The sequence below is a fragment of the Hypoxylon trugodes genome, assembly GCF_022578975.1.
Source record: "Hypoxylon trugodes strain CBS 135444 unplaced genomic scaffold F4822scaffold_1, whole genome shotgun sequence".
Lineage (NCBI taxonomy): Eukaryota > Fungi > Ascomycota > Sordariomycetes > Xylariales > Hypoxylaceae > Hypoxylon > Hypoxylon trugodes.
In genome coordinates, this window is record NW_026250016.1 from 3,572,228 (window position 1) to 3,585,026 (window position 12,799).

Consider the following 12,799-nt stretch of genomic DNA (forward strand, 5'->3'; position numbering starts at 1 on the left):
TCCAGAGCCATTACTCACCACTGGCCGGATTTGGAATCCCATCGATTGAGAAAGCCACGGGTCTTTGTCTTACAATAAACACACCGGTATTACTGCAAGCGATGAAAGCAGCTGTTTGCAGAATGTACGACAAGGCTCTGTATAATACAAAGCTAGATTTGCAGTCTTTGTCTAAGTCTATTTTAATTTATACGCGGGGTCATAAGCAGCTTCATGGCAGTTTGTGTTTTGCTAGAAGATTTTATGAAACTAAATCTAACAACTTGTTGATCAATCGTAAAGTAATCTCTATCAATCACCTTTCATCATTGTTTCAACTGGTTTGATACATAAGCAGCAGTGGCTTGGCTTATACTGTAGCATTTCACGGGCACATCCTCAACGACGGGTATATCAATAGACTACCTGCCCTCACCCGTAGTAGAGTTGACGCCGCAGACATTAAGTTACGAATAAACACATCACAACAAAATCTACAAATAAGCGCTAGTAGCTAAAGAAATGTCTGAATCCATTAAATACCCGCGTGCGGGTCAGGTACTTGGTAGGATTATTGACAATAGTATCTATCAAGCCAATTTTGCTAACACTTTCATTCCAGACGAGAGAGCCTTTCTAAACCCCCGTTTCCCCGCGTCGACTGCCGACCGTTCTGAGAGTAGTGACTCGGAGGACCCTTCATTTCCTGACGCGACGTACCCCCACGAGTTGGTTGGTGGTTCCCACAATGCCTACCCTTTAGGGTTTGCCGCCCAAGGAGGCGCTGGACAAGGCTCCGAGAGGGTGGGAGAGTGGTACGGCAAAGACAGGAGGAAGCTTTGTGTTAACAAGAGATTTCAAAACATTGTTAGAGACTTTGAATCAAAGTATAACAAAGGCACCTTTGAGGGCTTTGATGGGTCGTTAGAGCAGCTGAACGAATTCAGAGAAGTTCTCAGGTCGGCTCTCGAGGCGATCGGGTTAGAAGACAAGTTGGTCGGATTAGAGCCTGACGATTCAATCTACAATATACATGGAAAGTGCTCCATCAATAATCAAAGGGACATTTGGTACGCGCCTCGCTTCGTATTGAACAATGCTCAGAACGAAAACGAGGGCGTTGATGTATTCCCTGGATTCGATCACTACCTAAGATTATTAGGAGGTGGTTACGGTATACTTAAGGGTAGTGGTCCCCGCGTTGATAGATTCGTGACGAGAAAAGAATCAATCGGTATTGAGTGGTCTTCGCCCCAGAGCGCATGGAAGCTCCTCAAAGAGGATGCAGAGCTTAAGACCAAGACTATACCTGATCGCTTCGAGGATTTGCCGAAGAACCCTCTCATGTACCCTTCCAAGGACATGACCGACGGCCTCCGCGACAAATTCAAGACTGTACTTCAAGCCGCCGTGGATAAATTTAGGCGCTCTTACGGTCTTATGAAAAAGACGACCGAAACTCGAAGAATAAGACAAGTGTTGGCGAACATCCGAGTTGACGCCGAGAAGGCAGCGGTAGTCTTAAACGAAATCTTCACTAGATTTGTCAATCATGGGAAGTACGCCTCCAAGAACCAGGAGGAAGCCTATAACGAATTTAGAAACTTGTTTTCTGCGGTTTCCGAATATAGAGCATTCGTAATTGTTCAACTCTCCGCCTATGAAATCTTATTTGCCAGAGGCGAGGAAGGGCTCGCACAATTGGTAGCTGCGGAAGACGGATATTTGCTCTCCCTGATCCTACAAGAACAATGTTGGTACGAGCTTGATAACTACCGCTCGAAGGAAGTGTTGGCTAAGACCGAGCACATGGATGTAGTCATTCGCAGGATGCGGTTACGGAAAGGACTCGATAAATATTGGGCCATGCGTAGGCAGAAAAATGCCGAGCACCTTAAGAATTGGTCAGAAAATGCGGGTGCCACGGTAACGGAAGAGGAAGAGAAGCATAAGGAACAGCAGCGACTATACAAGGAGGAGGAGAAAAAAGAAAGAGTGAGGCGAAGAGAGAGGACTCACAAGCGGAGGGAATTACACAAAAGCCAGAACCGGCCGCCTGTCCAGGAGCCAGTCGAGACTCCCGACAGTAAACAGTCGAGCAGTCGAGCATCCAAGGCAACCTCTACGCAACAAGTAGCAGCTCAGGCCCGTGATATCGTAGTTGGGCATCTGCAGGAAGTGAGGCGGCATTATGAGGCGGAAGTAGACGAAGTCGTGAAAAAAAACGACGCGCTCGACGAGAGCGACCCCGGCAACTTTGCTGATATTCACGCTAATAACGAGGCCATCCAGGCGGGAAACAACCTAATCCAGGCGCTAGAATTGAAGATAGCCGAGGCTCTAAGCTCGAATGGAAAATCCTCCGGGGCGGGGACCTTGCAAACGCTGCCAGACCTCCAAATGGCATTTTCAAATACCAAGACCATCCCATTGCCTAAAAACCTCCCTACCAATATCACAAGCTATGCACCCGGTAATCTGCCCGGTAATCATCCGAACGTGGGCATTCCTAGAGTACTCATAGGTGCTAACGGTAGAGACTTCGGCATGGATCCCCTTCAATCCAATACCGGAGATGATACCGAGGAAACGGATGCTGACGAGGGTAGTGGTGACCCAACCGACCAAGGCGAGAGCTATGACGAGGAGCCTTCTGGTGGTGATAGTACGAATGTGGACCAGGACCAGGACCAGGGCCAAGGCGATGACAGTGGCGTTGAGATAACCAACTTTTTCGGCGGAATCAGCGTTCCTGAACACTCCCTAAAGAAACCCGAACAACCAAAAGAACAACCAAAAAATAAGGCAGAACTTGATCCATGGGATGCTTTGGAGGTTCCAGAGGAGTACAATACCTGGCTACACGAGCAGTTCCCGAGCTCACGGGATAGGCGTGCGCAATGGATCAGGGTCTTTAGCCACACTTGGCCTAAATTGGAATCTCGTGAATTCAACCCGCCAATAGCAGGCTGGACTTATGAGACTTTTAGGGAACGTGAAAGACCCACGCACCCCGATAGGAAGGTCGAAGTCTATATGAATGAGTTTGTAAAAGCTCAGGTATTGAAAATCAAAGCCGAAGGGACGGGCTGGACTGTTGCAGCGATAAAGGATGGATGGAATATTCTGAAACCTAAGGTCAAGCGACATTTCCACGATTACATGATAGCGATCGCGAGATTCTTCAATAACCTTAGAGAATTCGAGGATGAGCCAGTAAAACCAGCGTATTTGCAAGAACAAGAGGCTCATATGAAAAAGCCCCCACCAAAGAAACGGCCTTATGACCCGAGAAAGCCCCAGGTGCCAGGTAGCAGGACCGGGCCTTCTCCCATCCCACCGCCAGGCGCCAAGACTCCTCCGCCCGTCCCGCAAACACGTGCATGGAATACGAAAGAGCTGGAACACCTCAAGTTCGAAGAGTTTTATAACACGTTGCCAGAGGAGCAGAGGAAATTAATACCTGTGAACGAGGCTAAGGCAAGTGCACGAATTATAAGGGGCACCATAGGGAAAATAGGGGCAAAGTATGCCAAACCGCTAGCGCCGCCCAAAATTTCACCGATTCCAAATACCTATTTATCAAAGATTCAACCGCCAACGCCACCGAAGCGGCCCCGGGAGCAACCAAGCGGCCAATCGAAGCGACAGAAGGTCGAAGACAAGCCCGGTCACCCCAAGCAGTGGACATGGAGTCAGTGGGACGAGAACAAGGGCAACTACGAAAGATTCGTGAACGCGTTGCCGCCTACGGAACGGGATGACGCCCTTGACAGCTATCATGAATGGCGAGAAGATGCGCTTGACAGGCTAATGAAGGAGCACGATGCGAAGGCGAGCGAAGCTCCAGCGATAGAGATTATCCCGCCTAGCCCAGAGAAAAAGAGCACCGGAGCGGCTCCTGTGGCGTCGAAGGCAGGGAAGAGTGAAAAACCTGTAACCCAAAAGGTCAGATCCCCTTAATCCATACTTTGGTACCATTACTAACTTCGAGCAGCCAAAGTCTAGCCTGGAAGGAGGTTTATTTGGACCGGGATGGTCACCTCCACCACATGTACAGAAGCTTCTGGACACGAAACAGCAACAGCAACCCAAGGGCGTTGAGCTCTTATATTTGAAGAATGTTCCGTTTGAACCGGTGAAACCCAAAGCGACAAGCTCAAAGCCGATAGTACAGGGGCAGCCCCTAAGTTCAATACCCAAAGTACCGATAGTGCCCACCAAGAAAGCACCCGGGCAGTCGGCACTGATCCAGGAGTTGACAGCACCTGCGGGCAAGCCCAGGCCTACTTGGGGAAATGACCCGGCGAAAACCGTCAAGCCACCGCCAAAGGGGATGGGAGCGTCGGCCGCCACGCGCGGAAGAGGAGGTTTGACAAGACCCATCAGAGCCGCAAGGTCACCAAGTTTTTCGCACGTCATCAACACCCACACTTCTGGCGTCACCTCGAAAAAGGGGCCTGCTGACGAACGGGTCAGTAATGTTAAGGCGCAACCCGGGGCCAAGAAGGCTGAGGACGATCTAGAAGCTATCCCCGGCTCTAATGGATGGCCAGATCTACAATACGTGCTCCAGGCCTACTTCCGCGCCTACATCGCGCACCATGTGCTCCGACAACGCGGTATGTCTAAGCCAGGCGAGGATCGTCGATGGGTGAAAGACGAAAAGGAGATTCCGGGGTATCCTGTCCCTATTCACGGTTCCAGGCGCATCAACGAATATGGTGTTGCCATACTATGAGTTTAAGGGCCGATAGGGTAAGAATTTACCGGTTACAACTTCTTCGTTATTACCGTTGTGGAGACGGGGAGAACTATCTGCTTAGGTAGAGAATAGGGGTTAGGGGATTATGTGGCTCACCCGCTTATATGATATAAGTAGGGAGTGCTCATTTGGAAAACAGAGAAGAGGGATGGGTGGATGCTGTAAATGTTTTTTTGTTTTAGCATATCTGTTTTAGGTCTGAAATAGGGAAGAAAACGGACACACGACTTACAGAGTAGACTGTTTGGCTGTTTCTTTTGTACCTTATGTGCCTAGGTAATGAATAAAGTGTTTAGCATTCCTCCGTTCATGTAACTTTTATCCTCCTATCCCCGCTGTGAAGAGTATCTATGATGGAATACAAGCATGACATAAAGATGCATATACCCTAGATTAGACATTTTGACATCTCCCTGTAAAGCATCGCATGCAGTATTCTGTCTTAAAGATTTGTATAAGAATGGACGCACCTAGTCATGCATTTCCAAAGCCGAAGCTGAATAATTTCCATTCATTTCTCAATAAACCCTTCCTATCCTCTTATTCCCCGGAACTCCGTCAAAGGTATCATACCAAGGGAGAAAATAAAAAACAATGCACCACCTTTTACTCACTTTTGTTTATACAATGCTAGTAAAACTTCTCTCCTAGACTCCTATAGGAAATAATCTGCCACTGGCTTTTTGGCTGGCATTCCCCTTGAGTCTTGCGGCGCTGCCTGGAAGACACGATATCTCCTGGCAGGGCCGTTCTTAAGTCTCTTGTCACTCTCCATCATGACGCCTTCCATTCCACCAACGCCGCCGTCGCTCCGACCTACATCGCCGTTACTGCGCGCAAAGAAGCTCTCGCCGGTAGGGTCCTCGGACAACTCCAAGACGGCTGCGACGTTGCCGCATCGATAACAGTAGTTAGGAGCGGACCAGACGGTAACAATACTCGCATCAAACATTTCCTTGAAGCCTTCCATCACAAGTTGGTGTGCACGTGCAATGAGGGAAAGGTCGTTCTTATGGTTGAAGACCTTGACGATGTCCGCGCCGAAGAGGAACCCGGCACCTCGTGGTGATAAACCCCAGCCATCAATCTCATCTGGGTCGGACCATAGGAGGTCACACATGGCGCCTTCGTGGGGGACTTCTTGCTTTCGATCCAATAGTCGAATCTTATCTACCGTATCAATAAGTGGTGATAGACCGCCATGCACACATAATACAGCGCCTGTCGGATTGCCGATGGTACCTCCACTACTACCCGATGCGCCCGACCCGGGAGGACCGGTCTTGCTCTGTGTCCCGTTGGGGCTCTTTCGTTCGCGGTCCGTTGACTGATCACTGTTTCGTCTCATAAAGCGACTCATGATATCTCCGTCCGCATTACAAACTTCGATCTCAATATCTTGCTCTGTATACTCCTCGCTCGGTGTCATATCGTTAGGTGGTGACAAAGTATTCGAGGCGTTAAGAACAATAGCTCCGAGAGCGAGGTAATCGAAAACGTCGCAGCAATATCTCCACACATTAGCGCTGCCATACTTTCGAAGGCATTCGTCGTAGAAGCCGTAAACTGTCGTTATTTGTCGAGATTCGTGGTTACCTCTAATAAGGGTCATACGATCGGGATAGCGGACTTTAAGGCATAGGAGAAGGAGAAAGGATTCTAGCGAGTAAAAGCCGCGATCAACGAAGTCGCCTACATAGATAGGTTTGGTCAGTAATATTCTCTTGCAGATAGGCGATGCGCTCGGAATAGGTACCCATGAAAAGGTAGTTGGTGTCAGGCGGATCGCCACCAACTCGGAAGAGCTCCATTAAGTCGTGAAACTGTCCATGAATATCGCCACATATCTACATCGATCAATTAGAGGTTACTCGCGTTTATCGATTTTCGCATAATGCGATCGAGACGTACTGTTACTGGCGCAGTGACTGTTACAACATTACCCTCTTCGATTAAGAGCTCTCGAGCCTTGTGACAAAGCTCTCTTACTTGCGCCTCGGGTATCGGACGACATGCTCGGAGTTGAGCGATCGCCCTGATCAAGGTGTTAGCAAACACATCGCGTTGTGGAAATGTTTATAGTAGACATACTTATCGAGGTCGCTCATGTCGACGGAGGTGAAGCCTAGATACTGTCGAGGTAGGCTAAGTTATAGACAGGAGTCGTTGTGTTGGAGCTACTTCGTTATCGATCATAACATATTATCTGTTTTGATTGGTAAACTAATCAAGATGATTTAACGTTGGGTTGGTGGATTGAATGTCTACCTATCCGTTTGTATGTAGGTATTTGAATATGATAGAATAAAATAATTAATGGATAAGATAGTCTTTAGTCTTTCGCAACAAAGTCGGGATCGGGGTTCGTCGTGTGCGGGATACTACAACCAGAGACCCCTTGCCAAAATTAGACTTGACGCGAATTGGAGACTAAACTTTTGAAGTCATTTCAGTGGGTCTATCGGTGGCTTGCAGTTGCATTATTATCCTTGTATCACCTAAACTCCTGGTTCGAGCTTTCTCTAGCCTAACGAATTCCCCATCGCCCTATAATTCCTATATATGGGAGATCTTCGGATATTCAATCGAATCATGTCAATTGAATTTGTGATTTTTGGCTGCGGCAAAGCTCTCGAATTTCCGTCATCGCGGACTTGGCCGGCAACAATACGATAAACATACACTCCCGCATCTCCCCTCCTCCTTCCAACCTCCTATCGTCATGCCGCGAGAAGATAAAGGAATATCATAGGTATGTATTGCGTCCAATTACAATTACTTCAATTGATACAATTAACCAACAATTCAATCGCAGCATTTTCCAACGAACGAATCCCCTCCCCTCCTCAACTAAAAAACCGCTCTCCCACCCACCATGCCGCCGCACCTACACCCGCGGTCGCGCATGACATCCTCGCTCTTCGCCACAACCGTAGCCGCCAGTTTCTTCGTCGTAGCCCTTCCTCACATACTCCCGTGCCCCGCGCCGCGCGTAGCATACGCCGACTCGGAGCTCACAGCAGACGGCACAGGGCAGCGGCGACGGAGAAGGCGACCCGAACCCACCGAAGTGAAGGACGGCGTAGCACAATTCGAAAGCCCGAGCGAAGATCTAGAGAAAGTCAGTGCTTTAGCCGCTACGAGAGCGAGGAGGGAGCGGGAGCGGGAATGCCCTGTGCCGAAACCCGGTGGAGTTATTGGTGAATTGATGGGTTTCAATAGCAAATCCAAGACAGAAGAAGTCAAACAAAAGAGGGGGCCGGATGACGATACATAACATAAAATGCAGCATTATAAGGGATGAGAAGCGATTGGAAGCCCTTGAAAACTTCGGGCTTAGAGTATACATTACCTTTTGTACGAGGGATGCATATAGACCTTATCACTCTACACTGCATATCATTTCAAAAGAAGAAAAGGAAGTCGGTCAAGTAATATACCCCATGAAGCCAACTCCTTTCGTGATTTAGGCCCATAAGTGGAGTGCAACGTTGGTCTTGTAAAACCGCTGCGACTCTATGAGATTTAACTGTCTCCTTCAATACATGTTGTCCTTTTTAATCACATTTAAATAGTCAAGCGGTCTGGTTGCAAGAGCCTTTTATAATTATGTACTACGGAAGGTCTCTGATATCATTCATTATAAGAAATGCAAATCAAACTTTTATTGACCATTAGCTAGAGGCGGCAACGCCCAGCAAGTTTGGTGACTCCGTAAAACTCCTTTCGTTGTCCCCGTTCCCTTCCAGCAGGCTACCGCGGGGGGGAATTCAGTAGCCGCAAAGACCAAGCCGTACCGTCGTCAATGATGAGTTATCCACCTCGCCGTACTGCTCAAGATTTTGACCGCGCCAATCCGATGGAGCCATCTCGGCCAACTCACCATACCACACCAACTATTGATTAGAGAAGCCGTAATAGACCTATCCGAGTCCGAAGGCCTCCACAGCCTCCTATCGCCAGGCTTCCGAGATTAGAGAAAAAAGGCAAAATAGACGCAAGGAAAGTCGTGAGTAGATAATGTTACAGATAAGAAAGGAGGGACGGATCGCAGCTAGAAGTAATTATGCTTGTGGCAGAAAGTAAGTGATGTCGTATGGCCCCTCCTCCTAAGAAGCGGATTGCGGTGTAGGCACCTCTGTTTCTTCGGCTTTCGCCTCTTCATCAAGCTTTGGCCTCTTTGCTGCACGTTCTGACTCGGACTCCTCAGCTTTGCTCTTAAGATCCTGGTTCTCCTGTTCCATCTCGTCCAGTCTTCTCTTTAGGATATTCTCTCGTCTGTGGCTGTCCTCCAATTGTCGCTGGATTTCTTCGCGTTGAAGACGTTCCGTGGCGGCGTCCTTCGCAGCGCTCTCGGCAGAATGGCGGTAGTTATCCGCAGTCTGCATGTCCTGCTCCAATTGCTGTAGTCGGCCCCTGTATAGCTCGTTGACAAGCTCCAACTCGCTGACGCGCGTCTTAAGGCTCGAGTTAGCAGCAATCAGCTGCTCGTGGGTCTGGGGGACTTCTAGGCCCTGTTGGTCGCCGTTCATAGGCGATTGAGGATGTCCAGGGGAACCGCCGGGGATGGGATACTGTTGTAGAGATTCCGATTGGAAATGATCCATTGCTTGGAAGGCAGTCAGATGGGGATCATAAAGAGACGGGGTCGCAGTGCGCGACACGGGCGAATCTGTACCGTGTCCGTTGGTTGCCTTTTGTTGAGTCGCGCGAACGGCGGCAAGCGCAGCAGCGGTCGCGCTGTCATGATTCTGGAAATTATTTCCGTTGGTGCTGGCAGGAAGGCTCTGCTGTACGAAAAATGTGAGAATTATAACGCGCGATAGGACAAGCGGGGGTTGAAAGGGGGATGGTTCTTACCTTTTTCTTAACTTGCATATCCGGTCGCATTGTCTTGACACGATTTCGGCTTTTGATGACGTCGGTCTTCAATGATATCGGGCGCGGGCGGCCATGCAGCTTCAAGAATAGGCCGCAGGCATTGCATAGGACGGATCCTGACTCGTCGCGACGCCATAACGGCGTGGTTGAAGTGCCGCAATTCTGACAGGTTGGCTGGGTAGATGGGTTCTCATTGTTAGCTGCCGAGGCCACGGTCGGGTGTGAGGCCATCATCTTGAATTTAAGGTAAAAGAAGGATTCTCAAATAGAAAATGGGTTGTGTCGGCGGTGGAATGGCGTGTCGGCGATGAGAGACTGGGGGAGATATCGATAGGGAAGGATAGGTGTATTGATATGGGGATCGATAGAATTGATAAACGGGAAGATTGAAGAATTTCCAGAAAGTGGGTGCTGATAAGAACCTAGCCAATCAAGTTTCACCACAGACCTTGTATGTATCAGGGTACAAGGTACTACCACAGTGCAAACCATTTATCAAGGCCCATGCAACGAATTGGAATGGGGAGAAAAATTTCCACCTTCCCATGTCAATCGCAAGCTTTCGGTGCAGCAGCTACTTTGGTGCCCCCCATCGAACCTAAAATTTCAACCAAGTAGGAGATACCATAGATACCAGATACCACAGATACCACTTGTAGCGCTTGTACTGTAGTGCTAGCCCCTCTTTCGTTTGACGTAGTGGAAATTTTTAGAGCATTCAAATGATGCGCTATCGCTGCTAGACCTGCTAGAGAAAAAAAGAAAGACGGGCGCGAGATAGGCAGAATAGAAAGAAAATTTCCTGATGACTTACCAAATTGCCCGACGGTGTCGGAGCATGCGCTGCAGGAGAGGAACCCGTATTCATTGGGTTTACTGGTATGTTTGTTGCCCTAAATCTCATATTTTTACGAATCAGCCCGATTTTCCTTTAGTATATATGGATGTATGTTGTGTAGCAGATAGGGTACATGTGCATCATGTACTCGACCGTATAGAAGTTCGGTGTTGTTTATTGTTGGTAAGGTGTAAGGTTTTCTTTTTGTCAATGGTTGGGGGAGTCGCAGATGAAGAAACCGTCGAATATTCCGCACTTGTGGCTTTTTCCAAAAAGAACCATCATAGTAGGCAAGAAGCATGTAGAATACCTAGGTACTTAAACCAGGTATCCGGGTCTGCATCGTTCAATGTTGGCAAGAACGCCTTCGTTCGGAGATGGCTTTTCTCAAAACGCCACATCGAAGAACAATTTCCAAAGGTCGAGGCCTAACATTCGTTCTTTTCTTCCGACACGACGCGCTAAGAAATCGCAAGCTGTCCCCAACGTATGAAAATTCCATCACCGATGAAAATTATTGCGACCATCGAAAAATGATATGCGGTGTAATGTATTCGGCTATATTTTTATTCAGGTAAACCCACCTTAGTTGTGGTGAACTGGTTGCTGAACCTGCAGCCGCCAACGCAGAAACTCCAGGGAGCTGTGCTGCCGAGGCTGTCGTCGAAGAAGTCGAACTCGGACGTGATATTGGCTCGAGGGTGGCCGGTAACGGCACCGCGCCCTCCTCCATGACTGATCGAATGGGCGGTAATGCGGGTGAAGCTGTACGTGTCGGGATCGGAGAGGTGTTGATTGGTGGCAGATTACCATCTGCTTGTAACGATGCCACTGTGGAGGACGCCGTGATGAATAATTTTAAGGTCCCGAGAGAGAACTCGGAACTAAAGATCGTGGTGGGGAGGACTCGAAAGGCAGCGGGTGGGTATTGTGTTAGGACGGTGCGGGTAACGAGAACGTCACACGTAGAGAACCAATAATTCGATAGTAGGTCCGTCGATGTATGGCGAGAAAAAAAATTATGATACAGTGTATAGGTATTATATGCGTGTACCTCCTTAAAACCCGCTGTATGTACTGTATGTATAGGTAAAGACCATGAAATCGTAAATCAAAATAAGCCGATTGGCAATTAGAGAGTGGAGTATTAGAAGGGAGGGCTTGAAGATAGATTGCTACCACTCGTGAAATTCGTCCTCTACGCAGGTAGGTAACGTCAGAAGAAATCACGTAGAAAAAGAAAATCAAACGATAGAGAAACTAAGATAAGTAAAGATGGATCAATGGCATAGGCACGGCATGTAAAATGCAGAATCGGAAAAAATTAGAAAATCCCCTGAGAGCCGTCAGATGTAGGACAGACACGTAGAAATTGCAGGAAAAAAAATTATTATTATTGTTATCTTAGAAGTACGAAGTACCATTATCATAGAAATTATATGAAATAAGTACATAGATGTACCTATTTCCTTCCTATGCTTTTTTTTTTTTCTTCCTTAACATTCATATATTCGATCCTATTTTCTTGGCGACGGCAATACCGTACCTAGGTATGTACCTAATCTGGATACCTAGAATTTTTAAGATCATCCGGGTTGCAATTGGTTGATCTCCCCCTGTCCACGGAGAACGAGATTAAAAGCACCTATCACTTTTTATCACTGTAGTAGGGATAGGGGTTTTGGCACAGCCCTACGCTAGAACGGGCAGAACGGGTAGGTTCCGTTGGTCGTTCATGTTGGTCAGCTCTGCTCAGTTGGAACTCATTAGGTTAGTTCGTCATTAGATATGTAAGTAATTGTGTGAATAATTGATAGACATCATGATTAAATATAGAACCTCAACAGGATGTGTTCTAGTAATCTTTACGTAGCAGATCTCACGCACACCTCCGGCAGTACGGCTATGATAAGATGGAACGGCAGATAATTTACGAATATGTACAAGGACCTTGAGGTTTAACCGGGATAGGCATAGTGACGAATTGATAAGTTAGATTAATATTAGAGTGAGGCAAGCTGAATTGAGCTGATAGCATGAGGAGGTATCTTCACCTTCAAATGCTTATTCATATCCCATTTTGTCCAAGTGTCCATTGACGTGCCTCATATATTGGCTTGTTATGCACAAGTCATAAGGGGCTGGAGATATCATAAAAAGACACCTGCGAAAAAAATAAAAAAATAAGTGATAGCAATGAAACCCCAAATCTCAGCCATTTCCAAACATATTCAGCGAGATTAGATTACATAACTAGGCCCCTCAAAATTGAGGCTTATGATGCAAATATGCAAATCATTACTCTACGTTCCCATGGAAGGAGCTCTAACATACTC

The 12,799-nt window shown here is 47.7% G+C and overlaps 4 protein-coding genes across 4 annotated transcripts; 2 read left to right on the forward strand and 2 right to left on the reverse strand.

Annotated features, from left to right (window-relative positions):
- The first annotated feature begins 414 nt into the window (after positions 1 to 414).
- Positions 415 to 5,060, forward strand: F4822DRAFT_36281 (uncharacterized protein). Its single transcript, XM_051456136.1, has 2 exons — positions 415 to 3,927; positions 3,977 to 5,060. Exons 1-2 carry the CDS (start codon positions 502 to 504, stop codon positions 4,718 to 4,720), a joined length of 4,170 nt encoding a protein of 1,389 aa, XP_051319855.1. The 5' UTR covers positions 415 to 501; the 3' UTR covers positions 4,721 to 5,060.
- Positions 5,061 to 5,399: 339 nt separating this feature from the next.
- F4822DRAFT_424550 (Metallo-dependent phosphatase) lies at positions 5,400 to 6,852 on the reverse strand (the record flags this gene model as incomplete). The annotated part of the gene is made up of 4 exons (XM_051460169.1): positions 5,400 to 6,436; positions 6,501 to 6,591; positions 6,656 to 6,779; positions 6,836 to 6,852. The coding sequence occupies 4 exons, from the start codon at positions 6,850 to 6,852 to the stop codon at positions 5,400 to 5,402; spliced, it is 1,269 nt and encodes a 422-aa protein (XP_051319856.1).
- Positions 6,853 to 7,619: 767 nt separating this feature from the next.
- On the forward strand, positions 7,620 to 8,021 carry F4822DRAFT_424551 (uncharacterized protein; the record flags this gene model as incomplete). The annotated part of the gene is made up of 1 exon (XM_051460170.1): positions 7,620 to 8,021. One exon carries the CDS (start codon positions 7,620 to 7,622, stop codon positions 8,019 to 8,021), a length of 402 nt encoding a protein of 133 aa, XP_051319857.1.
- A 306-nt stretch (positions 8,022 to 8,327) lies between these two features.
- Positions 8,328 to 10,436, reverse strand: F4822DRAFT_387007 (uncharacterized protein). The gene is made up of 2 exons (XM_051456766.1): positions 9,605 to 10,436; positions 8,328 to 9,534 (listed from the first exon to the last, which is right to left on the reverse strand). The coding sequence occupies exons 1-2, from the start codon at positions 9,857 to 9,859 to the stop codon at positions 8,854 to 8,856; spliced, it is 936 nt and encodes a 311-aa protein (XP_051319858.1). The 5' UTR covers positions 9,860 to 10,436; the 3' UTR covers positions 8,328 to 8,853.
- Between the last annotated feature and the right edge of the window lie 2,363 nt (positions 10,437 to 12,799).

Coding starts and splice junctions, on each gene's coding strand:
- F4822DRAFT_387007 (XM_051456766.1), bottom strand. CDS start 9,859: ATGATGGCCTCACACCCGACCGTGGCCTCGGCAGCTAACAATGAGAAC. Junction 9,535..9,604: donor ATATGCAAGTTAAGAAAAAG/GTAAGAACCATC, acceptor TTTTTCGTACAG/CAGAGCCTTCCTGCCAGCAC.
- F4822DRAFT_36281 (XM_051456136.1), top strand. CDS start 502: ATGTCTGAATCCATTAAATACCCGCGTGCGGGTCAGGTACTTGGTAGG. Junction 3,928..3,976: donor AAAAACCTGTAACCCAAAAG/GTCAGATCCCCT, acceptor AACTTCGAGCAG/CCAAAGTCTAGCCTGGAAGG.